The sequence below is a fragment of the Triturus cristatus genome, chromosome 1_2 (genome assembly GCF_964204655.1).
Source record: "Triturus cristatus chromosome 1_2, aTriCri1.1, whole genome shotgun sequence".
Taxonomy (NCBI): Eukaryota; Metazoa; Chordata; class Amphibia; order Caudata; family Salamandridae; genus Triturus; species Triturus cristatus.
The window spans coordinates 913217460-913245014 of NC_140580.1; the positions used below are offsets into that span (position 1 = coordinate 913217460).

At 45.2% G+C, this 27555-nt stretch overlaps 1 protein-coding gene and 1 pseudogene across 1 annotated transcript in view; one reads left to right on the plus strand and one right to left on the minus strand.

Annotated features, from left to right (window-relative positions):
• PLEKHN1 (pleckstrin homology domain containing N1) overlaps window positions 1–27555 on the minus strand; it is an 85001-nt gene that overhangs the window by 31053 nt on the left and 26393 nt on the right. Inside the window, exons 4-8 of the mRNA XM_085609670.1 lie at window positions 25053–25133; window positions 17909–17993; window positions 15393–15517; window positions 11110–11259; window positions 7603–7683 (exon numbers count right to left, since the gene is read on the minus strand). Of these exons, the coding sequence (XP_085465796.1) occupies window positions 7603–7683; window positions 11110–11259; window positions 15393–15517; window positions 17909–17993; window positions 25053–25133 (522 nt within the window). The remainder of the gene's footprint in view (window positions 1–7602; window positions 7684–11109; window positions 11260–15392; window positions 15518–17908; window positions 17994–25052; window positions 25134–27555) is intronic.
• On the plus strand, window positions 10075–10172 carry LOC146868308 (U6 spliceosomal RNA; annotated as a pseudogene).

The window sequence follows — 27555 nt, forward strand, 5'->3', positions numbered from 1 at the left end:
CACTAATACAGCACCTACTTCCCACACAAGCGGCTGTTTGGGAACATTGCAAAACCCAAACCCCACACTGTGTTGGAGCTGTTATGGTGTCATGAGATATGAACCAAGGTTTCTTTTTACCCAAATCAACACTAATCATTTTATATACCTAGGTTGTACCGAAGGTTGAGTCGGGCCAACAAAGATTCTACTAAGTGGAGCCTATTTTATGCACAGGTTTCGCAACTGAGGCTCAACCCACTGAGCAAACTTTCAGCTAACGTATCTTCACCGTTCCTCAGCAAGTAACATCTTTTGAATGTCTACGAAATAATATGTAGATTAAAAATAATGTTTGGGTTGTGATGCTAAAGGCCACACAAGGTTACTAAGATAATAGGATTTATTGTTTATGATTTTTTCACTCATGTATGTTCATATTGCGTATCACATACTTATTATTTTTGTTGTTAAATGTTTTGTGAACCACATGCACATTACTATTGTCTGCATATAGACTTCAATGTCTCTTCTGTTTTGAATATACTATAAAGACTTAAAAAAGATTGAAAGAAAAGGTATAAATAAAGCACCAGATCAATTGAAAATAAATAGTTTGGTCTAGCGGCAATTTAAGATGCCAAAAACTACACAGGTCCTGGCCCTTTCCCTTGTCACGGATATATATGCGGCCCAGCCAGAACCTGGCCCGTTGGGCCTAACTCCCCTTGCTACCCCTATTCAAGATATGGGCATGACGTTCTGCCCACATTCTGTCCATATTTTTAATTAGCTCCTGTCACTGTCCTTTGTAAATGGTGGCATTTCTTTGGTCAATAAGCCTAGTAGTCCCTCCTAAGTACCGCCTTTTCTCTTTTTGTAACCTCCCATAAGGACACCCCTTGTTACATGTGTTGTTACTCGGTATGCTTTAATTACAGCCTCAGAGCACTATTTTCTTAAATGCCTTTCTCCGGCCTGCTGTTGCAGCCAGGCAGGACACGTTCTCCTGCAACACTTAAAAAAAGAAAAATTGCCAGCCCCAACCACTCAGCTGGGATAATGGAGGGAGCGCTTTTCTTTTGTTCGTTGTTTTCATTTTTGACAGCGTGCCATCGTGCACTTTCACTTTCATAGTAGGCGCACTGCACACTGTGCTTAAAATGTAAAATGGCCGCTGCGCTTTTGTTTTCTTATGCACAGCTCACCAAAAACAGCTTTACAAGTATTGATTTCCTACTTTTTAACAGCGCCCCATCCGCACATTCACATTTATAGTAGTGGACGCGCTTTTTTCGGACTCAAATGACACCCCCCTCTCCCCGCCCCTACTACTCAGCAGCAGAAGCCAGGCCCAGCGGTGCCACCCGGTCACATACGCCATCTTGCAGGAAGAAGAGCGGTCGGCAAGGTAACTGGCACAGGATCATCTAAATGCCCTTTAAATGCAGCATGTGCACATGAAGAAGCATTTTCCTTCAACAGGAAATAAAGTCTTTGAAGCACATGCACAAGGCAGCTAACGCTTTCCTTCACACTTATTCAACTCCGTCAACCCAAATCTTCTCCAGTTGATCTACATAGTTCTTCTTTTACAGCCTCCGGTTTTATTCGTGTATAAGTGTCGCTGTTTGTGCTGTCCCCTATTAGTTGTTAGCCCTCCACATCTTCAGGGGCTTTGAACGCGCACATCTGCACCCATGGATTCATCTGTCTGCTCCATCTTTAGGCCTCTCCTCGTACTGCTTTGAGGCAGAACTACCGTGTTTTCTGCTGACTGTCTTTGGCATTGATGTATGAAGGAATGTTTGATTACAGTGTAACGGGTTTGGTGGCTAACTCCAGATACAGGTACACCACGCACACATAATGTTCCTTTGGGCATTCATTTCAGCTGCTTGCAGCGGTGGAGGGGTCTGCTCTTCGGTGCACTTCCTGACGGACTGCTAAATTGGAAGTGCCGGTCGGGCACAGGTTGCTCTTTTGAAACTTTCTTAGATTTTTCACTTGGGAACAGGACGTTAACTGTCCCTGTCCATAAATACATGTTCAGTAATCCGGCCCACTAGTGGGAGGAAAATGTATTTGTGAGGTCATTATAATATTTATTTAATAGAACTCTAAAGACATGTTTTTGATTCCCTTTGTTTTGGTACCTTGATTTAGAGTTTCTCACCTGCAGAAGATGGATGTAAATACTGCAATTTATTACTGGTCATTTTTCTGCCCAATAAGCAGGGCTACTGAAATTATGCAATTGTTTGGCCGCGGCCATTTTTGCATAGTTATAGATTTGCCGCATTTGCCACATAATCCATCGTCTACTGCAAAATCTGCAGATTTTAACAACAATAATAGTTTCTAGCTCAAACAGATCAAAAGTTACTAAAATGAAAATACACGTGTTGCTGCAGTGGAAGGCCCTTTGCACAGCAGGACTGGTCACCTTTCTGCTGCTTATTGCTATATTTGGGTGTTAAACTGGTACTAATGATATTCAAGCAATGCCGATACAGCGTAACCGTGTTTAAAAATGACAAAATAATGAAGTAACAGTATTACAAAATGTGTCGCATTATGCAGCATATTTTGCTTTTTCTTGCCTCATAATTTACACTACCCTGCCACATAATTTGACCCTCTCTTGCCCCATAATTCCAGTGGTCCTGCTAATAAGTAAGTTACCTCATGTACAGAGTTTTTTTTTTTTTTACATAATATATAGGATTGGTGACTCTTTCTACTACGCCTACATGGAGAGTATGTCGGTTGCTCGTGTACTGTTTGAATAGGGAGCATGTATCGATCAGTGGTGGAATATCTCATTGTTTAGTAAGATGCACGGCCATCCTTCTTTTGAGTGATTTCAACATCTGCCGTCCGGAGGTCAGTGCTCCTGATACCACCTTTGCCTACAACAAATAGACCTGTACCAGCTAGTCGCCTGTCAGTTGTATTTTGGTTTTTGATGGGTCCATTAAATGAACCCAAACTCACTTGTTAAACCTCACTAGAGGGATTGGTGTTTTGCTACACCCTTGATTAAATGCACGCATTTGCAATGCAATAGGTCTCACCTTACTGAACGTTTAAGCTATTGACATTGCAAATGATAATGTTTGTTATTTTTTTTATATCCCAGCAGCAGCATAAGTAATAAAATAAAATCCACGAAGCAAGAAAAGGGTGCAGTACCACAGGCTGTTACTCAGTGTGCCTGTGGAGTTGTAAAGGGATCTCTATTATCCACATAAGGTACTGCACCCTTACTTATGCTACTGCTGGGGTCTTTTTTTAATAACAATAAAAAAAAACGAACAAACATTATTTGCAATGCCAATAGCTCAAACTTTCAGTAATGTGAGACCGACTGCATTGCAAATACTTGTTTATGAGTGTGCAGATGAGTTTGCTGTGCAGTGAGCTGTTGTAACCGCATGGCCCTGACTGCTGATGTGGAAGGAGGTTGCTCACTGCTGACTCAGCTGTTTCCATTTTTCCATCCCTGACCTGCTCCTGCATGCCCTACCTTGGAACAATGAGATAAAAATGATGACATCGACGTCAATGGGTGCACAGAACTAAAAACAGACTTTTTGTTAGGATTTTTTACCTCCTTCCTGTTGCATTCGTGTGGGGTAAACACATGAACTCTAAGAACCCCTTTAGACTGGCGAAACTACTTTAGAGACAGAAACACAACCGCAATGGCGTGCTCAGTATCAAACAGCGAGTCAGCAGGAATTGGAGTTTGGAATCCCCAAAAATTAATTTGTAATTCTATGAGCGAACCCATATACAGCAGAAAGCAGTGTCCATCTATGAGAAATAAGGAATTTAAAGACAGATGCAGTGAACATTTTTGCAGCCGAGAACTCTGTAGTGTTTAAAATAGTAAACTTTTTGAGTGCAAGAACTACAGCCGCAAAGTACTAAACAGCCTTTGAAAGTCACAATTGGATTTGCAACTCACAAAGTCTGCATTGCGAGTCCTTGCAAATAGTAAAGAAACGACAGCGGGGCTGTACCTCAACATTGTGACTTGCAAGGATGTGAATCAGTTGTGTGCGACCGCTCCTGCAGCTGCAAACCATTGGTAGAATACCGACTCCTGAAAAGGGATGGCACCATTTATGCAGTGGAAGCTCTGTGTGTGATTGAATGTAGCAGACAGAAGTCTACGGGACCACTCCATGCTTTCCCCTGACTCCCTTGACGTAGTGCCACATTTTTGTTTCATTGCCTTTAAGTGACAGGGGCTGCAGTGACGACATTTTGCAAATGAAGGGATTGAGGTTTGCTATGCGTCGAAGGCCTCCATGCCAGCATTCGCAGGAATCCGCAAGGATTTACATAAGGAATCCTGTCTCATTGCTATTAATGAGCCTGGGGTCTGCGGATCTTTGCGAGTGTCTTTTTTGTGATGTAACCAATTATTCCATCCACTATAGCACAATAAAAGCATTGGAAAAGCCAACTGGTCCAAATGCTAGCACATGGTTTCCTAACACGTTAGAGTGAGACACTCAAGAGGGAGCCAGCAGGAGCAGACCGAAAGGCCAATATTTGTAAGGTAGTCCTTCATGAAGTTAAATGCACGTACTGCAGTGGAGGCAGAGGAATACATGCAAACAGCCAATAGTATTAGGTGAGAAGTGTCTCCTTCACTCGGCTGAGCCAAGACGTGATTTGCATACATCTCCAGCCAATGGCTAAAAGAGGCTGTTTAAAGAAAGCCAATGGTTGACAAGGATGCACCCAAAGCTAACTCCAAGTGTATCATTAGTAATATGTCTGCTTGACAGTTGTGCTGTGAAGACCCAGCCCAACAGAGAATTGAGTTGCATCACAGCACTGTGCAAAAGCCGCATATGAGTTGTATCCTGATCCTTCATATTTCTAGCTCTTAGCTGCCGTTCTGTAGAGCCCTCCCATGAAACCAGATGTATGCAGGCAGTGGTGTGGGCTATGTGCAGACGATGCTAGTGGCAAGGAGACCAAACCTGACAGGAAGATGTGGAGATGTAGCACTGTCACTCTGCTATGCCGAGCCGGGTCTGGTGGCTCAGTGGACTAATGTGTCCACTGTAGGTGCCTATGTTCAACCTCATGGTCACAGGTTCAAATCCTGGCGGGCCCACTCAGCCTTTCATCCTTCTGAGCTTGATAAAATGAGTACCATAGAGTTGGGCAACAATAAACAACTGTATTCAGCGCCAAGATACCCACCTGGGTGAACGTGCGCTTTACAAATACAGGTGATGTTATGTTATACCCACACTAGAAGTACATCGCTGCCTGTTCTGACCTACAAGCATTGAGGACTTCCAGGTGAATGTGAGAACACTGTGTGTGTCTGTGGGACAGGGGCAGCAGATAGATGGGCAGCAACACCTCCATGGTGGCTGCCGCTGAGGAGAGTTGCACTTTGCACCTCTGTGCACATGTGCCCGGTTGGAACCTACCAATATTTTTGTGGCAGTATCGAGGCTCCTGAATGCTCTCTAGAGGCTGATATTTTGTGTGTTTCCATTACAAACCTCCTCTAAATTCAGCTATTGTTTGTAGTATGTCGGCTGCCCACGTCCTTACATGATCATCAGTCGCTGCAGCTTTACCACTTATCTTCACCAAATATCACAGCAGGTTCACTACCGCTCTTCTAACACATCTCGCACTCGCTGCAAACGCACTACACCTCTACGGTGTGCGCCCTGAATATTGGAGATGGACTAGCGAGGTTTAATATTGAATCCAAAATAGCGATAGATAAATGAGCACAGCTTCTCTATACCTCACTCTACGTATATGTACCTAGATGTGGAGTTAGGAACAGTAAATCTAGTACTTCCACTATATGCACTTAGCTTTCGATATTTTGGTCTTCGACATTTTGTCCACAATATTCTTGTACCACGACATACATATTTTCGCTATTCAGTAGTACAATCCCCCTTGTAACAAATATCAAAGTCACAGCTAGTGCACTACCCCATTTCTAATAAATATCACAGTCGCTGCAAATGTACTAACTTCTACTAACCAATATCACAGTCAAAGCAAGTGCCCTACATGACTTCTAACAAAGATTACACTTGTTGCAAATGCACTAATGTCTTCTAATAAATATGACACTCAAATCTAGTGCAATACCCCACTTTTAACAGATATCACAGTCACGGCAAGTGCACTGCTCCTCTTCTAACAAATCTCACACTGAAAGCAAGTGCACTACCTTTCTTCTACTACATATCACACTCAACCCAATTGCACTACCTTTCATCTAACAAATATCACACTCAGGGCAAGTGCACTACTTCTCGTCACAAATATCACACTCAAAGCAAGTGCACTACCCCACTTCTAACAAATATCACACTGAAACAAGTGCACTACCTTTCTTCTAATACATATCACACTCAACTTAAGTGCACTACCTTTCTTCTAATGCATATCACACTCAACTTAAGTGCACTACCTTTCTTCTAATGCATATCACACTCAACTTAAGTGCACTACCTTTCTTCTAATGCATATCACACTCAACTTAAGTGCACTACCTTTCATCTAACAAATATCACACTCCGGGCAATTGCACTACTCCTTTTCTGAAAAAATATTACACTGAAAGCCAGTGCACTACCCCACTTCTAACAAATATCGCACTCACAGCAAATGCACTACCCCACTTCTAACATATAACACTAAAGGCAAGTGCACTACCCCTGTTCTAATACATATCACACTCAAACCAAGTGCACTTCCTTTCATCTAACAAATATCACACTCACGGCAAGGGGAGACATCCTTTAGTTTGCATGCGATACATCGCATGCCATTACAACACGGTCGTTACAACGACCGCGTTATTACATTGCTGAATTTCGCCACAGAATACCGCAGAATAAAAAATACAATTTCACCCAACCCTACTTTCCAGCAAATTCATCACTGTATACATCTCGGAGTAGAGGTGAAAAAGGTGGTATAACCCCCCCCCCCCCCCTCACTACCTCCCTCCCACCCGAGTGATTCCCAGAGAATCCCCAAGATGTGGGCTGAGAAAAGGAAAAGGAGAGAGTAGGAACGTCTTTTGTAGGTATGTTTGTTCAACGAGATTTTATAATTCTATGTTCCTTTGTAACACTTTCTGTGACATCCTGTGGTTTTAATGACAGTCCAGGTGCACTGTATGTGCCATCACTGTACATCAAAAATGATTTAATAAATTAGATCCAAACGAAGACCACGATTACAACGCCAGCCTGGATAGGAACCCTTGGGAGCTACCATTCATATACACTTGAATACTTCTACTCCTAACCATGTCTTAGGCCTTTAGGGCAGGTCAAAAGGCCCCAAACTACAAAATCTAATCTAGCCAATCTGTATTTCACCTGCACTTTTCTTAGCACACAAGTGGAGAAACGCACTGCAGCGGGTGATGGGACGAGGATGTCCCCACGAAGAACTAGGCAGACGCTTAGAACAGTCAACATTTGTAATGAGAAAACAACACTGACACTGTACACATAAGTAAAGCATGAGACACACACGTGACGGAGCGTTGCACGCACCCTAGCCAGAAGACCAGGCACAAGGACACAGGCCAAAAATTCTTACCCGGAAGTAGAGGCCGCTCTGCTCTTCGCTCAGGATCACCAGCGTCTCAGGGTACAGGATCAAGAGTCTCTCGTGTTGTTCCTGGTGGGAGTCAAAGGTTTGGAAGTCAAATACGAGCATTTCCTACTCAGTTGCTCAGATCCTCATGGGAGATAAAGAGTACTAGGCCCGTCTACCCTCTCCATTTCCATGCTCGCCATGATGGCGTGGGCCCTATTTAGACTGAAGCTCTGTCCTTGCTCTCACACTCTGGTCACTCCACTGTCTGTCCAAGGCCTATTTGCTTTGGTGCAGTGTTACTTTATCTGGAAGATTGTTGTCCAGTTCAGGGAGACATCCTGACCATGCGGGTAAATTTGGTAGATCGTCTGGCCATTGAAGCTCTTTGCACCACCTTTTATGCTTTTAGTTGCAAAATATTTAATAAGTGTTACAGTCAGCAAGACTTGTGGCAAACATGCACAGCCAGTTTAACATTTTCCTTAAAGTTATTCAGAGTACATCATTGCCACAGTGCATAACAGTGAGAGCATGGCGCTCTGATCCCATATAACGCCAACTGATGTAGTCTAAGACGTATGTGCAGGGATAACTTAATGAATGTGTATCCTCATTGCTTGAACTCAGGAAAGCACGTAGGTGTTTCTTTACAATACGGCTACTTTTGTACAAAAGGGGTTCCAGCGAAACATCGATTTGTAAAATACAAGAAAAAAAGCATGGTTTAATGGACATAGAAAATGTACTATGATGAGAAACTGCTTCGGCTTCGTCGTATGGATCAAGCGGATCAAGCGGTTCCTGCTCCATCATGGCAGTAGCATCACTTTGCATAATGAGGATGAGCGTATAATGTTTACATCGATATGCTGCAGCATAGTGGGGATGTCACATCACAAAGAGCAGAGCTGTTGCCGGCCAAAGTCCGGTTCTAAACTGCAGGTTTTTTTTTCTGAACAAAAGACTCGATCTTGAGCAATTGGTGTGGGCTCGGGAGTAAACCTCAGCATGCCAGGAAAGGGTTAATAAGGAAATAAGGAATTGCCACAACATCCGAGTTGTGCTACAATTTCACAATTTCCTTTTGGTCACAAAGGTATTTACTAGGATAAAAGTAAGTGCTTTTGTGGCAGAGGTATTTTACCTCCTAAAATTATTTAAATCTCAGTTAAATTTTTTCATTCTTGATCATATGCAAAACTGAACATGGAAGATAAGCCACACAGAGTATTCAAAGTACTTCTTTTGTGTGCACACGCTCTACGATGTTACATTTTTCTGTTTGAAGAAACACAGCCTGTATCTAAAATACTGAATTCGGGAGAAACCTAGAACACACTTTCAGTGCTCAAATTTTTTTAAAACATCCGATAATGCACCTCGATTTTTCAAAATTGTACACATTTTAGTAACATTGGAGCGTTGATATTCTTTTTGATGAAGATTTTGTGCAGTGGGATTCACGCCAGAGAAGGTTCAGCTCAGAGTGAGAATAGGTGAGTTTGCAAGTCAATCAGGCATGTTTCTGCAAGTTACGGTGGACAGGGGCTATCTGCTGCAAGGCCAAAGATCCTGAACTCCTCCACTGAGTCCCACAAGAACCAGTTCCTAATCTATTAAGATATCTGCAATAAGACGAGTCCCGTTCTGTTTGGTAGTGGCCTGCATTTGACGCGCCCTGTATCTTGATTGGCTACCAGTGGCCATTGTATTGGGAGGTGAGGAGTGTTGAGGTAGATGGTGAGATGTGTAGGGTCCCCTTGGAGATACCACTGACTCCCCCAAGGGGCTCTTGCTGGGTCCAGAGATGTGGGGTTGGCATTGCTGGGAGGAGACGGTCCGTAGCATTGTTTTAGTGGTCTAAATTGTATTAGATCAAAAGTTCGAATGTATTAATGAGAAAGACTATAAGTTTGAAAATAAAGGGTTTAAAAAATCAAGTTTTAAAAGATATATTAAAAAATTACAAAACATTCAAAAGATAAGTAAGAAATAAGGCACCCAGTAAGGACAATGATAGTAGTTAGGGATACAGAACCGTTAAGGAAAGAGATATGGTAAGAGATGCTAAAATCAGGAGTAGGATTGGAAACTGAGTTAGTGTCCTGAGTATACTTGGGATACACATCCAGGGAGCGGGCGAGGGTGGTTGTGTATTTTTTGCAAGCTTTAGTGTTAATGTTAAGTAAGAGAATAAGATGGGATTACTGAAGAGGTTAGAGTTAGGGGTAAGAGTAAAGCACGGAGCTTTGGTACTTCCCAGCATGGGTATGGACAGGAGGTTACGGTTAGGGTTAGAGAGTGGCATTAGGGTTATCGAGTTAGAGTTATTTCGGCTTACCGGTGAGGGGTAGGGTAAGGGGTTGGTTATTAGGGTTAGGGAACACCACTGAAAAGGAAGCTACAGTAAAATATATGTAAAAAATAATAAATGTCGAACTTTTGGCTTTAAAACTAAACACACAATTGCTATAACTTTTCCTGCTCATATACTAACATTGCAATGATACGCAGAAGCATGGCTCCTGCGTAAGGAGGACACACAACTTCACGAAGAGCTCTACATTTTTCTCAATTCGTTTGATTTTTACATCACACCAGAAAAGATAGCTAAATAGGGCACCTGTAGTGTACCCTATTGTCCTAGATGTAGATAGCAAGAGGCAGATCGGATACATATATTTGCTGTATGTTCTATAATTCAGTTCAACTCCAGTGGTGGTTTTTGGTTTTTTTACAGAATTTCATTAGAAACGGGGCTTTCACTGGGTTATGATCCCGTACTTATTATGTAGGATTTTAAGAAGGAAACAATTTAATGCTTGGATACATTGACTGCACACTTACACATGGCCTGGCAGTGGAAGAGCATCGCTCAACCTGATATTACTTTATGGCTTAGGATGTATTGGACTTTTATAACTTTGAAAAAGAAATGAGCTTGGATAGGACTACGAAAATATATAAATGTTTATGGGGACTTGCTGGGGTTTATAAGTTGATTTTGGTAAATCAATAAAGATAGAAGGACTAGCCCTGGACAAAGAGCAGATTTAGGCTCATAAGCAATTGATATTAGAGTATTGATGTTAAGTATATCGGAGTACCTCTTGGGTTCTGTGCTGCCTAAATAAAATAAACACAAAGGGGCTTATTTACAATTCCTTGCGCCGCCGGTGCTTCAATTTTAAACTGGGAAAAAGTGACGTACCAGCGGTGCAAGGGGCTTGTATATAACCCCCAAAATTCATAGACTGCATTACATTTCAGACTAAATATTTCCACCTTTTTGTTTCAAATTTAAAGCATTTCAAATTGGAGATTTCGAACTTTCTACCTTTGTTCAACGTAAACAACCTTGCCCTTCTGTCTGCATTGGATTTAGAGGTGTGGTGATGATTGGCGCCCACCAGAATGGGAGGTCCAGGTAACCCACTTGGAGGCCATAGGTCGCCTCACCCTGGGACTCAGAATGGGATCAGATATGTGAGGAACGGGGTTGCTCACCTGAAATGGGAGGTGCTGTAGGGTCACTTTGGAGACGTAGCTGACCTCGCCCAGAGACTCCCGCTGAGTTCCTTCCCAGTTCTGGACGGGCAGGTTTTGTACGGACCAGCGTAGCTCTGCCGTGTGCACGTGGCTTCCGCTCCAATGGCGCTACCCAAGAGAAAGACATGATACATGTGAGTGACACAACTCTGGCACGCAATAATCACCCAACTCTCAGGGTAACCAATCACTGCCAACTTTTCACAGTCGCTGTTAGCCCCCAGCAGCTTGACCATGCTTATCAGACAGTCGTTGAGGGAGCCCATGACGCAAACACTGGGGGTCCGCAGGGCTTCATTTCTGTGGAGCCCAATCTGTGCGCCCCTTCTCATAACACCCAATCAGTAGCGGTTTCGAGCACACAATCAGTCTGTCGCCCGTGCTCTGCACCCAATCACTATGGGCTGCCAGCACCAATCATTCTGCCCCCCGCCCACAGCACCCACTCACTATGGGATGCCAGCACCAATCACTCTGCTCACCGCACACAGCACCCAAGTACTATGGGCTACCAGCACCAATCACTCTGTTCCCCGCCCCAGCACCCAATAAATAGTAGTTTCCCGCAGCACTCACTCTGTCCCCTGCCCAGAGCACCCAATCACCATGGGTTGCCAGCAACAATCACTCTGCCCCCACCCACAGCACCCAGTCAGTATGGGTTTCCAGCACCAATCGCTCTGCTCCCTGCCCAAAGCACCCAATCACTATAGGATGCCAGCACCAATCACTCTACCGCCACCCACAGCACCCAATCACTATGAGATGCCAGCACCAATCACTATGCCCCCACCCAAAGCACCCAATCACTATGGGATGCCAGCACCAATCACTATGCCCCCACCCACAGCACCCAATCACTATGGGATGCCAGCACCAATCACTCTGCTCCCCGCCCACAGCACCCAATCACTAGTGGTTTCCTGCGGCACTCGCTCTGTCCCTGTCCTCAGCACCCAGTCAGTATATGCTTCCAGCACCAATCATTGTAAAGCTCAAGCACAGCTGTCTGTCACTATTGGACTTCACACCCCTGCTTCCGACACCCACTCGCTGAGGGTCTGCAGCACCCTACGGCTGTGGACCCCAGTATCCACTCACTATGCCCGACACCCAATCACTGAACTCCCAGCAGTTATTCACTTTGTCTTGAACCCAGCACCTCTCAATGCCAGCATATCGGATTCCCCAAACTCTCCCAAGTGCTTAGAGAACCTTCATTTTGAGGTGACACTGTTTGCGTGTGCATTGTAGATTAAGACTCGAACAAACAGTGTAGTAATCTCTACCAAAAGTAGAGCAGTTTGATCAGGGTTGGATAAGGTACTTTATCTCTGGTGGTACAAGATATCTAGGCAAAGGCAGGTTAGCTACAATACTGGAGGGTTTCAGGAGTAGGATACGCTGTCCATAGTACGGTACATAGGGCTTTGAGGGTACGCTGGGACGTCTATAGTAGAGTTTGATGTCTAGGGTATTTATTAGGGGTATTCAAGGCTGTCTATAGTAAGGTACTCTGTCTAGTGCAGGCTCTCCTAGGCTCGGTTGAAGTGTCTAGGGTAGGACATGCTGTTCAGGTTAGGATAGAAGAGGTTGTTTGGGGTAAGGAAGGCTCTCATTGCTAGGAAAAGTTTTGTTTGGTAGGGCAGGATGTTTAGTGTAGGGAAGGCTATCCCATAGCAAAGTGTCTACAGTAGGAAAGGCTATACGGGGTACTGCGAGAGACCCAGTCGGATGAGGTTCCTTGGGTAGGGGAGACACACTCCGATAGCATGGGGCAAAAGGTTTAGGGTGGGACGTGGTGTTAGGTGTAGGGAATGCTGAATGGTAGGGGAGGTAATTTAGGGTCAGGCAAGGTATCCTGTGTAGCAAAGAACCTTTCAGGTAGGTAAGGGTTTCTAGTGCGAAGGCAGGACACTCCTTGGCATGGGGCTGTGTAGAGTAGGGCACAGTGCTTAGGGTAGTCATGGTTTCTAAGAGCGGGTAGGATAGGGTGTGTGGGTCAGTGGAATATGCCAAGTATAGGGCAGGTTCCTACAGGCATGGTATCTCGTGTAGAGTGACTACGGTAAGGCACATTGTGTTTGGCAAGGCAGAGTTTTTGGAGTAGGACAGCCTGTTAAGGGTGGACGAGGGTGGTTAGAGGAGGGCATGATGCCCAGGGGAAGGAAAGCTGATTGGATAGGAGACAGTGGTTAAGGTACTGTAGGTGTTCTGCTTCCAGCCACTGCCCTCTCTACGAAGGGTTCCTTTTATTTGAATTTCACTTGGTAGCAGAAGACAAAATTCGAGTTTGTGGAAAGTGCCTGAGAAGGAGCGAGAGAAGTTTGGTGGCGCCTGCTGATGGTAGGGCAGGTCATTCGACCTATGCTACAGTATGAGAAGCATCCATGGAGCTGGGGCAGGTGGGCAGAGCCGCCAGGCTTACTAGACTGGGGCCTGGGCAGACAGTCAAAGTTGGCCTAGAGCGTGGGACAGCAGGCTATCTATGTAGGAAATGTGGTCTATTTCAGTCTGTCCTCTCTTTTGATGGAAGATCAGAGTGAAAAGGGGCAGGGAGTAAAGCACACAAGCCCAGTATGGTGAAGGACATAAGGCTTTCTCAGAACCCACAAGCTACCCACGTTTACGTATGGGGACCGACCTAGAGCAGCGTATGGGCATGCTGTTTAGGTAGAAGACCTTACCTATGGCAGTGAGTGCTGTGTGGTGAAGTGGGGTGAGGTCGTGTGGCAGGGGGCTTGATGAATGGCTTTCTCAGAGACACATGTTCATCAGGTGTAGTTAGGTGGGTGGCACAGCATGGGTGGATAAGGCAAGCGTGCTGGGTAGAACAGGCTGTCTGTGGCAGTGTGGGCTGTGTTTAGCGTGGGTGGGAAAGCTCGGCATTTCCCTAACTTTGAATCGGGTCAGGCAGAGGGAGTAGGTTACGGTGGTATGTATAGGTAAAGTAAGCTATAAATGCAGCGTAAGCTGCTCTTTGACAGCCTGGCAACCACCTTTTCTTTCCCCCCTAAGGCCAGGGACGTGGTGTGAGGGAGTTGTTTAGGTGTCAGACTATGGGGTGGGTGGTCTCCGATCCCAGAGGTCCACGAGGCTCGGACAGAGCCTGGCGCAGGGAGCGAGACAGGGCACACCGAGCAGGCTGTCTGTGACCCTGAAAGCTGCCCTTTGACAGCCTGGCTCCGGCCCGCTCGTGTCCCCGAGGGCTCCCTCTTAAATTTCACTCGGCAGCAGGTGCAGCCCTGGCGGCGGCCCGCAGCGGGAAGAGCAGGGGGTGGCAGGGCCTGCGGGCAGCGGCTGCTCGCTTCCTGCCAATCATAGCCCTGTTTCCATGACAAAGCAGGTGAGACAACCACCCCCATGCGTCTCTCTAGGCTGGCACGGCGCTGGACAGCTCGACTGGCGGGGTCACGGCGGCACACGCTGAGGGCGGGTGAGGAGAGCTTGTTTGGGCGCCAGTTTTTTTTCTAGAAGTACCGGTGCCCATTAGAAGCGCAAACACGTTGTTAAGATCTGCCACTGCCTCCCCAGAGTTCACAAAGTTTTGTCAATACTTTCAAGTGAAACAGGGTCGGTTGTGTAGAGATCACTTACATGTGAATGACTCTTCCCCAACACAACCAGCCTCCGGAGACCAGTGGGAACTACCACAGTTGCCAGGCAGACCCGTCAGCCTACTGGCATCTGCTTCCATTAGGAAAACGAATTTATCGGCTTAGAACTCCTTCCCAATATTTGGTGGCCTTTCCTAGTGGAACAGCCCTTAACCAAGGTCTCAGGTGTCAACAACCTTCATCCACCGAGTATGTGTGTGTCCCAGGCACACCTGTCATCTGGACTCACGTCTTGTGAAACCCCTCCAGGTGTAGCAATGTTTTTTTAGCTGACAATGTCTTTCGTGCTGGTTTTTTTTTTTTTTGCGGCATATACCTCTGATCCAAAAAGTAAAATCCAAGTACCAACACACAAACTACTACTGTGGCCTAAAATGCACAGCGCTCGCTAAACTTGACACGGGGCCACCTTGAAGTACAGCATGGACCGGCCTACTTTTGAGCTCGTCCGTAACTCCTTTTCCCCAATAAGCTGAGCTACTGAGCAATGGTAAAGGGCTAGGCACCCGGATTCTATCAAGGCGCAATGACACATGGAATCTGGAAAATTAGCATTAGCTGTTTAATGGCCTACATTAGTGTGGAGTCAGGTGAGTTAGATGGTCCCCCAGGGGAACTTCTTACCTCTCTGTCAAAGGGGGGGTCTGCCACCCCTCCGTTGAGCTGGATCTGCTTCTCCAGGTGGTACAGCCACCTGTGAAGTTCCTGCTGGCTGGCACAGTACACGATCAGGGGGTTCAGAGATGGCCCTAGAAAGAGACAGGAGCAGAAACCTGAGTAACAGCGCACAAGCAGCCATCTCTACGGGGCAAGGGCTGATCAACAGCGCACCAGCAGCGAGCACCCGTGAGCTCCACAGGTTGAGCAAGAGAATACCATGGCGAACTCTACGGTGCATGGGTTGACAGGGCAACATAGTACAAACAGTCATGCCTGGGGTCTAAGGATGAGCAACAGCACATAGAGAGCCACTTCCGCGGTGCAGGGGTTCAGTATTGGGGCATAGGATTAGCATCAGTGCACACCCTGACACCCCTAGTCTGCATTAGACGACCATCCGTGAACAATGAGGCATCACTGACGTACAGGGGGCAAACAGCAGTGCAGAACCACCCAAGTGTGCCAGCAAGGGCAAATTGGGTACTCGAAACATCTGCTATTTACAGCACTATCAAATGTCAAAAACTGTTACAGAAAAGTCTCTACGGAAAAAAGTGATTATAATACCTTACCGACAGGACCCACATTGCCACATTTACACCCGTCAGTTCAACAACATGTACATCTATGGTACAGATGATCCACAAGGAGCAACAATTGATTCTTTTCTCTTTAATATCAAACTTTCACCACTTCACCTTATCAACGCCCTCACACTCTTAGCTATATCTATGCTTTTGCTCTTTAGATTATCTTAAAACACAAATCAATATCATGCCTTAAGATCTCCTGGCTAGGCAATGGCCTCTTTCCAACAAACCAGGGGATGCTAAAGAATCGCTTTAAACTTAATTCGGCAAAAAGGGAAATTCTCACCTACAACACCGGACTATGACCCTAAATCCACATTACAACACTATCCACATGACCTCTGGAGTTAACACATCAACCACAACAAAGAAGGTAAATATACTTCGACATGATCATTGACTACAAGATCTCACTCTAAACCCAAGTTAACAAAGTGATCAGAGATGATTCCTTCACAATGAGAATGTTAAGAGGTATTTTCCCTTACGCTGGGCCTATCGTCCAGGATCCAAGCATATATGACCCTTGTGTCATTAAGTCTTGACTACCTAAATGGCCTTTACATTGGTCTATTAAAATCCCAACAGACAAGCTACAACAAATCCAACTTGTGGCAGCTAGACAAGTCTTAGATTTAGGCAGGCGCGACCACATTAGCCCTGCCCCCAAAGCCCAAGACTGCTTACCAGTAGCAAGAAGAATCACATGCAAAGCACTCTGTCCTGCACACCGAGGGATCCACTTCTACAGGACCCGTCTTCTTGCCGTCAAATCTCAAACTGGACAGCCAAAGAGGAAACCCCAGATCTAAAATGGCTCCACCCCTAATCACTCCCTCTTAAACATCAGTTATAGCTCCTTCTCTGATTAAACGTGCAAACTCTGGTACAATCTCGCAAAGAGAATAACGGTCACGTACAACCACCAAGAATTCAGAAACGCAAAACTAACCCGATGGTCCTAAAATCATGACACAATCTCGCAAACAGAATAAGGGTCACTGAAAACCACCAAGAATTCAGAAAAGCAATACTAACCTGATAGTCATAAAATCATGACACATAAGAGCCCACGAACTATAAGTTACTAGGTTTGTATATGCATCATGCAAATCGATTCTTTATTATTGATTCATGCATAAAGACGCTGCGACATGCCGCCTCACTCAGTCTGGAGCACATCTTACAGCATCAAAACACTCACTCATAGTTGGCACCTAGCCAACACCTCCAAAGCTGACGCGGCTTTTGGGGTAGCAACTTAATTCACTATCAGCACTAAAGCGCATTGTGACCCCCACCAAGGAGTATGAAAGGCAGATAGAAATGATCTAATACTATACACAGAGTATAATTACACAATGCTAACATTTACATTTTATACACAAAGTATGCATAGGCACGTACTATGACATATATAGGGCACATACAATGATCAGGAAGACAAAAGTACAAGCAGTCTGCCAACAAGTGGGTAGAAAACAATAACACATTGCACACTAGAACGTGCATAGGACAACACAATATGTAAACACAAGATGAACGAAAACATTTACACACACGCTATTTACACTTTTAATACATAGAAACACAAAGGCAAGCAGTACACACGTCTATGTATTTATATAGGACACCACTTCTGTTTGTGCAGGTAACACACACACACTATAGACAAAGGAATCACAGGCAGCCCCAGAGCAAACACACACACACACAAATGCACACAAAGCTCATGACACCCTGATTGGTAAATGATGGCCTCCCTCATCTAGACTTGCATCTGTGCCATGTCTTTGACCTCACCCAGCCCCACTACAGCCTCACAAGCAGGCCCCCCGGCCTGCAGGAGGGTGGCTGGTGAGTTCCTGCCTCGCCCAGTGCTTCTCTCACCAGCTATCCGGAAGGCGTGCTCCTCCTGTGACGCTGTCGATGACTCCATCTTGTATATGCTGAGCTCCTTCAAAGGCAGCAGTCCCTGTGCATGAAACAAAGAGCACCCACATTTAGCCGCTGTCCAGGCGCCCCTCTACAAACCCCTGTTCCTTGAGACACACTAGTCCAAAGTGGTACGGGGGATTGAGAGGCAGATGTCTCTTCAAGAGAAGTACTGGCATTTCAAAGGTACTGGCCTTGTCTGTATAACACTCCTCCTTGCTGTTGAGGTCATTCCACCACTCACTCTTGCTACTAAAAAAATACCCTTTGACCTCCCAGACATCAATGTTGTGGACACATATAACACAACATGTGCATTTATAAAGCAAAGGGTAACTTGATGCAGAATGACCGATTGTTATTATTACCCAACACAATGATGCTCATTTCATCAAACTCAGGTGGATGAAAGGCTGAGTGGGCCCTCTAGAATTTGAGCAGAACCAAGGCTCCTACAGTGAATGTAGTAGTCTACTGAGCCACCAAACCCGACACCAAACTACATATCTTCAGATATTTTCCAAGTCTCCTGTAAGGCAGGAGGGACCCCACATCAAATCCCCACTTTTCCTACAAATATAAGTCTTAAATATAAATATATGGTATTTATCTTAAAGATGTTGTGGTCTCTATTTTCCATATGCATGTTTTACTCACAGCGTTGGTATTTTTCCATGTTTATTTTTGTTCTCTAAATACGGAAGTCACAGCTAGGGTTTTCCATACATATTTAAACTAATCAACTATGTTGACTTGAGTCTGCACAGTGATGACTGTAAGAGGAAGGCGGGGCCAGCATCGGCCCCGCCGCCATTATGGTGGTCGGCCGTGCCCCCACCGGAACTGTGCCCCCCCCAATCCTAGTCTCTCACCGGCGCTGGTGGACATGCCCCGGAAGTGATTGAATCACTTCCGGGTCATGTGAGGCTCCCCCGCGCCCCGGAAGTGATCTGATCACTTCTGGGGGCGTGGCCGACCCTCGGGTCCTTAAAGCCGGGGGGAGCCCAGGAGTCGATCTCTTTTCTCCCCCTGGTAGCACATCAGGTGCATGTGCCTCACCTCCCTCGGGAGGATCTTTAACCGCTTCTTTACCCCATCCACCATCCCTGAAATAAGAGTTTGTTGTAAAAATGTATGTTTTTTCTGTAAATTTTTCCACAGGTTACCAATTTGTAGTTATGTTGTTGATGCCTTTTCTGTCGTGTTTTTAGGCGATATTCCATAGGCGAGCGGTAAGGTCATAGGTTGGACAGACTAAATTGACTCATCTTTTGGGGCGTCTCATTACGTGGGCCGCCCAGAGGGGAGGGAAATTTGGTTCTCACCAGACTCCAGGGGCAGTTACAACCGGTTGGTTGGAACGGTGCGGGGACAAAGGGGGGGGTTACGCTTTCCATTGGCTGGTTGGCCACCCCGCACGCGGGCGTAAGTAAGCTGCGCTGTCTGCATGGCCCCTTTATGGAGTAAGTCCTGAACGTTTGGGGGTTGCCTGGGGGTAAGTACTTCCGGGTCAGCTGGGCCTCCGGCGCATGCGCATCCCGGTTGGGGTGCGCGGGACAGTTTGGGTGTAAGGGGGAGGGGCCAGCGTTTTGACCTTGCCGTAGGCTCAGAGGAATACGCAGAAATGTGAACAGCAATGTGTTAGACTAGGATAGGAACATTTATGTATTAGAGTTTTGTTAAAGCTAGGATCTAAGCAAATGTACCGAATCCTGTCTTGTCATTTCTGTGTTATGGTATTTTATGAATATAACTTGTTTTTGTATGTTAATAAATACGATCGGGGGTCAACGACCCCCTATTCCAAAAACAAGAACGTTATCTTGGTTTTTGTCACAGTCAGGGGAGGAGGGGGCGTTAGGCCGTACCAGACCATATTCCTGCGTGGGCCTGGCGGACTGCTGTTTCGAATCCTCTAAAAGTTATTGTGACAGCAGTGATCCTCCCCACATTAGGTACAGCGCTAGTAATGACCCCACATTTGGTATGGCGCTAGCAATGTCCCAGTACTGATTCCCAGATGGGTTATTGTCATTAGTTACCATGACAGTGCTGATCCCCAGATTGGTTATTGTCATTAGTTACCATGACAGTGCTGATCCCCAGATTGGATATTGTCATTAGTTACCATGACAGTGCTGATCCCCAGATTGGATATTGTCATTAGTTACCATGACAGTGCTGATCCGCAGATTGGTTATTGTCATTGGTTACCATGACAGTACTGATTTCCAGATTGGATATTATCATTAGTTATTGTGACAGTGCTGATCCACAGATTGGTTATTGTCATTATTTACCATGACAGTACTGATTTCCAGATTGGTTATTGTCATTAGTTATTGTGACAGTGCTGATCCCCAGATTGAATATTGTCATTAGTTACCATGACAGTGCTGATCCCCAGATTGGATATTGTCATTAGTTACCATGACAGTGCTGATTTCCAGATTGGTTATTGTCATTAGTTACCGTGACAGTGCTTATCAGCAGATTGGATATTGTCATTAGTTATTGTGACAGTGCTGGTCCCCAGATTGGTTATTGGCATTAGTTACCATGACAGTGCTTATCAGCAGATTGGATATTGTCATTAGTTATTGTGACAGTGCTGGTCCCCAGATTGGTTATTGGCATTAGTTACTGTGTCATTACTGATTACCAAATTGGTTATTGTCATTAGTGTGCCAGTACCTATTCCAAAATTGTTTACAGTCATTATTTACTCTGCCAGAACTGATTTCAAGATTGGTTATTGTAGCGGTAAGGAGCCCCCCCTGAGTTATGGAGCAAGTCATCTTGCTTCACTAACACACGTGCTTTATTAGTGTTGAGCTCCCTTCATAGAATTGACACGCCGCTAATATTAACCTGCCCGTGTGATCCTGGATACCCTTGCATTTTGGATCAGGGGTGCCCAGTACAAGCCATGAAGGCAGGAGCCATGCCAGATAGTATGCCCACATGATACCAATTTTCCTTAAATTAATTAAAACTGGAAGCGCTTCCATGATGGTTGTTGTGACAATGTAGCGTGGCTTCTGCCTCTTTTAGACCAAGGTTGGACACCCACATTACATTCCCCATCTCCCAAGTGTGTACACCGTGAGGGAGCGGTGATATGAGAATCATCTGCCAAAGGGGAGCCCAGAAGGAACCAATGGATATGCATAATGTGGCATAGAGGGTAGCTACAGATTGGGGTTCATTATGGAGTCATGAGGACAGATGCAATCCATGCGCACCCTAAATGTAATGGGAGAGCACGGGTGAACTAGGAAACCCTGAAATGAGTGGCGGCACCCAGCCTGATCTGATGGCAGCACCCAGGAATATTTAAGCACCCCCTGATAGTACCGCCCGCACCCTGGAATACTGAGCACCTCTATTTAATCCCCTCATCTCACATTTCCCTCCTAGCCCTGGAACTTTGCTAAGCACTGCACACACTGAGCAGGAAACACCACTGCACGGTTTTATCAGCGCCCATATACGTGCTGCCTGCCCCCTTCTTGATGATGGTAGCACCTTGGTCTGTGTTGGGAACAACTACAAAAGTATTTTAGAGCCTGGCACAGGAACTGGTCAGATATTTACTGGCTCAGAGATTGTGGCGGGCATGACATATACTGCTCGTTTGTCAATTGGTAATATTTTACGTGGCACGAACCAGGTTCAAGTCTTGGCATCGGCTCACCATCCTGTAGATCTGCGCAAATCACTTAATGTATCCGTGCCCACAAAAAAATAAATGAATGTGTCCTTGTGTGATGTAACTGATGCTCATGTAAAGCGCTCCAATATCTTCGGGTCGAGTTTGCACTATATAAAACTACAAGATAGATAGATAGATAGATAGATAGATAGATAGATAGATAGATAGATAGATAGATAGATAGATAGATAGATAGATAGATAGATAGATAGATAGATAGATAGATAGATAGATAGATAGATAGATAGATAGATAGATAGATAGATAGATAGATAGATAGATAGATACCCTCTAACCGGTATGCTGTGCCTTCCCGATTTGTTTTTGTGATTTTGCTGCAGCACATGAAAAATAATCCTGAGCTCAGCAGCCCAATACTCTCTGAAAACACAGACTGCAAAAATATAATTTGTAAGACCATAGGCTCTGTCACATATGATACACCATCATAATACCGACCATCCATAAATAACCTTCATTAAAAATGTAGAGCTGTATTTAGTTTCGAAATCCAGCAAAACGTGCTTCGCACATATGACAGGAGGGGTTTAATGTATCATGTGAACGCCGGCTCACGGGTGTTTGTCGGGGCCTTTGTGCTGGGACTGGGCGCAGGGAGATTTTTTTGCACAGAGATATTGATGTGTGATTGTGATTTTGAGTTGTCTGCGTTTTGGAATCTGAATATTGTCCAAAATAAGTTTTTCTTGACGATCACATTACTCTCAGAAGACCTCAAGGAACTGCGTTACTGTACGAATCCTTCAAAGAGGTTTCTAAAAACCACTGACTTTTTAGGGAATAGATTTGGATGAAATATTTTGCCTTTTTTTTTTTTAACTTTTCGCTCGGTGGCAACTCATTCTCTTTGGCTTGTTGAAATGACATAAATAGGCCGGGCATACATCTCTCGGTATTTTGCGGATTTCTTTCAACTAAATTCCCAAAGTGACAATAACGTATTTTTCGTCCCTACTTCTGTTTCTTTACCTGTTTTAATTGGAAACCAGGAAGCCTTAATTTTAATGTCATCTTTGTCCATTTTCCGGGAGGACAGGGGTTCGGGTTGTAAGATGCATGTTTTTTCTCATCACACCCGGCCCTAGCGTGATGACGTCTTCACGGTTCTCTTTTTGTGTATTCCAAGCTCCTTGTCTACACATTAAAGGTATTTATTGTCTTTAAGAGTGGATTGGATTTTGGGAAATGAGTTGGGTGGAGATTGGAGTCTGGGTGCCAGGCCAGTTACAGTCACAATAAAGATAATTTAATTTAAATGAGAAGAGGTCAGCAGGGGGCAAGAACTGACGAGGCCGTGATAGTATTAATTAATCAAAGGAGAAGGGTTTGGCCGGGGAAGCCCCCTGCAGTATCTAAGGGAGTGCACGTGGTGAAAAGGGAAGGCGAGACTGCAGGCGCCTGAGACATCTGCATCGAAAGTGAAATCACATCCACCGAGTAAACTCGCACATCATCGGCATGTCAAGGCATGATGAACCCGGAGAAAGGGGGCGGTAGGATCTGAGAGACCCCCCCCCCCCCCCCCCCCCTGCTGCTCGTGTGATGACTCCGCAAACAGCTGCTACGAACATCACGACGTCCGCTGCACTTGAGACCCCTTGATGTGGTCGACTCTTCTCACATACACTGGTTAATAAAATCAGTGACCATTGACACCCGACTGAACGGTCTCTTGCCACTTCTAAGCAGTTCTTAGTAACACATTTCAATAGCATTCATCGTACCGACCCATGAAAGATAAAATACTGAGCTGGCCTTCAAGCTATTCAACACTGTCGGTTGCAAGGAGATCGCTGTAACAGGCCCAGACCCCCGAGATATCTAACCAGCTCAGTAATGCACGCGTTTTGGGTCCCTATGTTTCGTGTTTTTTTGTAATTCTTTCCCGGGTGAAGACTCTCTAATCGCGCTTCTGACTGGCCACCAGGAAGCACATTAAAGTCTGCTAATAAAAACAATGTGTGACCGTGGCTATGTACATGGGAGAGTGTTCCATCACAGAGCTGCTTTTAAAACATCCTAGAAAAACGAAATGTTCATATTAGCTGTGGAAATGTGCAATTACCTCCTGCCTGCACCCTGCTATGTTACATATACACAGTGTAGCGCGCTACCCATGCAGGCAAGCGCTTCAGCGCCACACATGGGGATACTAAGCGCTATAGAAATGTCGAAATACAATACAATGTATATGTGTGGGCCAGACACAAGTGGCAATCTGGTCTGCAGCGAGTGTGTTTTTGACTGAATGTTGCGGAGGCGTGTTTCCTCGCGCCTCCTCTGGTAGTTCTTGCTAACATTTTGAATATTCTGTGGGCTTTGCGTTTATTTTCCCTTCTCTGTGCTAAGGGGCTTATACTTCCCGTTGTTTTTTAGTTCGAGTCTTTCTCCATACGTATGTTTTCAGAGCGAGCCCTTGCCCAGGTGTTGTTTTTGTGGTGTGTCCAAGGCCCTGTTTCTCTCTGCCAGCCTGGACTAGCGTCGTCAGTGTTTCTGGATATTTGTAGGGTCTTGTAGTGTGGCAGGGTAAGGAAGGCCTAGGGTGTTGAACTCTACAGGTCCCTTACCTTGGAGGATTGTGGCAGGACCGGAATGTTGGCTGGGAACGCTGGCTGGACCGGTCTGGTGACTGCAGCCGCGCGCTGAGGACGCGGGTTTATTTCCAAACCAGGGGACTCTTTTGAGCTGCCTCCCTTCCTCAGATTTCCAGTCTGCTGCTGGACGGTTATTACCATTTCACCCTTTTTACGCTGCTTATTTTATTGCTAGGAGTAGACGGAACCGCGGCTGTGCTGTCTGCTGTCACCAAGGGCCGAGTGCAGCACTGCAGCGCGCTGCAAGGCAGGCCAGAGTCTTGACTTGTCTCTACCAAGACCTGTCCTAACCCGAGGGCCCGATGTCCGACCCTTGGGACTCAGCCTTCCATCTCATCAAGTCTGATGCATTGTGTACAATTGAGTGGATTACCAATAACTCCTATCGGATTATCATTAGACCACCAGAATATCGACTCCTAAAACATGTGCAAGGATACTGTCGAGTCTACATGTATGTCCCTTGACAATATATTACTGTGGAGTTAAAATAGTAAATGTATAATTAATGATCTATATATGCAAAACTTCACACTATTTTTGTTGTCAATACCTTCTTACGATATTTTTGTAGCACAATATTTTGTGGTCACCATTCTGACATTAAACACCAAGAGACACATTTGTTTGTGGCCTGGGCTGCATGAATGGCCACTAAGAGTGAATATTACACTGGCACTATGGACTGAGTCGCCCAGGCAAGCTTGTTCGTCCTCATGAAAACATAGCTGCATATTTGCGCCGCGCTCCTGGAAATGCGAGGGCTTACCTGGTACGTGAGGCCTTTCGGGCTGCGAGACTGGAAATACAGGTGTGCCTGGAAGAGTTCCAGGTAGCAGTCATTCACTTCCTGCAATGGTTGCAAATTACAAAACATTTCAGCATGTGTCAGCAAATGCTGCCGCCGCAGCCGGTTAGGCCTGTTCCCAAAAAACCCAAAAGGCAGCCCTGAACATGCCTTTCAAGAGGTCTTCTAGGTCACTGAGCCAACTTTTGTGGTTTTGTATTTTTTAGGGTGGAGTAGGCAATTCATCTTTTTATGGAAACTTTAAGTGCATGTGGGTCCTATTAAAAATTACAAATAAAAAATACATTTCCAGATGAAGTTGACTCAGGGGGGACAGACATAACAATCAGCTTATTGCGCCACAATAAACTTGTTACAACATGAACTGTTTACGTTCATTGATGTGCTTTTCTACATTTTTAGTGATATATTAAATATAATCAAGACATTTGGATATGGAAGAAGAAAAAATACATCTTGGGTTAAGAGTCACCAGTTCCATCCTCTATTAAATATATATATTTTTTTAGAAAAAGGGCAACAGGAATCGAATCATATAGAGCACTTTGAGTCACAGTCAAGACACCACCAACAGACAAAACAAATCAATAAATCAAATTAAGAGGCAGGCAGTAAACTTTTGGAAGCCTCCCAGAATTTGAGAAAGATGCCCAGACATGCAAAAAGTGCCTATATTAAATGAAACTTTAATTAACACAACCCATCAGAGTTCACTTTGTCATATGGATTTTCATTTGAATCTGTTATAACTCTGTGCTGCCTTTGCATTCGATAAATAAAAAACAAGCATTAGCAAAGCCAGTTGGTCTGGGATTAATGTGCTACTGCATGAAGCAGTAGCACATTAGAAGGAGACACAGGGCAGAATAGAGCCTGGAGGAGAGGACCGAGAGGGCAATATTTGTTAAACAGTCCATCACACAGTTTAACTCAAACACTAGGCAGGGGGAGGAAGGATAGATACCCTCAAACCTCCAATAGCGTTAATGTCGAGATGAATATGCCACTGGGCTGGACCAAGACGTGATTGACAAAACCTCAAGCCAATGCCTGATAGAGGTTCGTCAAAGAAAGCCAGTGGCTGAAAGGGGTGGATCCAAAGTCCACTCTATGTATATTGGTAGCAATACATTTGACAGGCCTAAAACACACAAATACCATAAAAACGAATACACAAACTCTGTCCTGTTTGTCGCAGAACGCTGATGTTTTCCTGAGGCGAAATCTCAACGTTTCAACGATCTCAAACCTTTAACTGACCCCCACAGCTGGTGGAAAGTCCAAGGTTGCCCTGTGGTACTTATGTACTTGCACTATAATAACAAAATTATGCTGTTTGGGGAAAGTTGTCATAAAAAGCTCACATCCGTGATTCAGCAGAGGAGTTATCCAGGAAGAAAAATCAGAAATGGAAAAAGTAAAAACCCAGTGAATTTTCAATAAAGCTTAAAACATGGTGCGTAAACTGGAGAATGGGGGATGTGTGATTAAGAGACAAAGTTTCTAAACTCTATACAAGATTCCCATTTTATAGCAGCGAATACACAACATTCATAACAGAAAGGTCTATGCCACACGTACTCAGGCCTGAAGCAGTGGTGGGGGTCTGAAGTGACCCCCGAGTTTTAACACATGTAAATGAGTATTTAAGAAGACCTCATCCCTACCCTGCTGTTTCCCTGTATATCCCAAGCATCCGGCCTTAGGAGTTGCCGACTCAGTTCTTCCCCACGGTGCCCCCACCATTCACTTTTCCAGATAATCCACCTACCAGCCATTTCAGGAGCCCTCCATTTTGTCCTCTCAGAGGGTCCTCTAACCCTGCCCTTTCCTAGTGTGACCTCGTGTGATGCTATCTGGCCAATTCCATTGGTGTTTGAGCCTTTCTTGGTGGGTTCACCTTCTGTTTTTAAAGAAACTCCACTATGTTCTTTCTGAAGGTTATATTTATTATGCCTTTTCCCATAATGCCCTCTGCCATCTGCTATTTGCTATTGCTGTATGTCCCCACCCTACTCTGTCCCAGTAGCCCTTCAACAAGCATGGACTTCCCTGCTCTTTCACTGGGTGCACACTTGCCCTGCCCTTTCCCATCTTGCCCCCACCCTGCCATATCCTAATTTACCCCCATATGGGCCATTTAGTTAGTATCTGCATCATGCCCTCTACTGGTTGCCCACAACCTGCCACCTGCTAGATGCCCTCCACAGGTCCTTCCCAGGGCATTCCATTATACCACTGTTCACGGTACACATTCACTGCCCTTTTCCAGATTGCTCAACTCTTTACCAACACATTCACCAAGCCCTTTCCTTTGGCATCTCCCACCCTACCCTGTACAGCGGGCAGCCATATTGAATTTTCCCAAGGTAAGCCCTACCTTGTCCTTTCTCTTGGAGTTTTCTTAACTTGTTCTCTGGTGTCCCCAAACTATCCCTCCCCAGGACTCCACCTATGAGGGTCT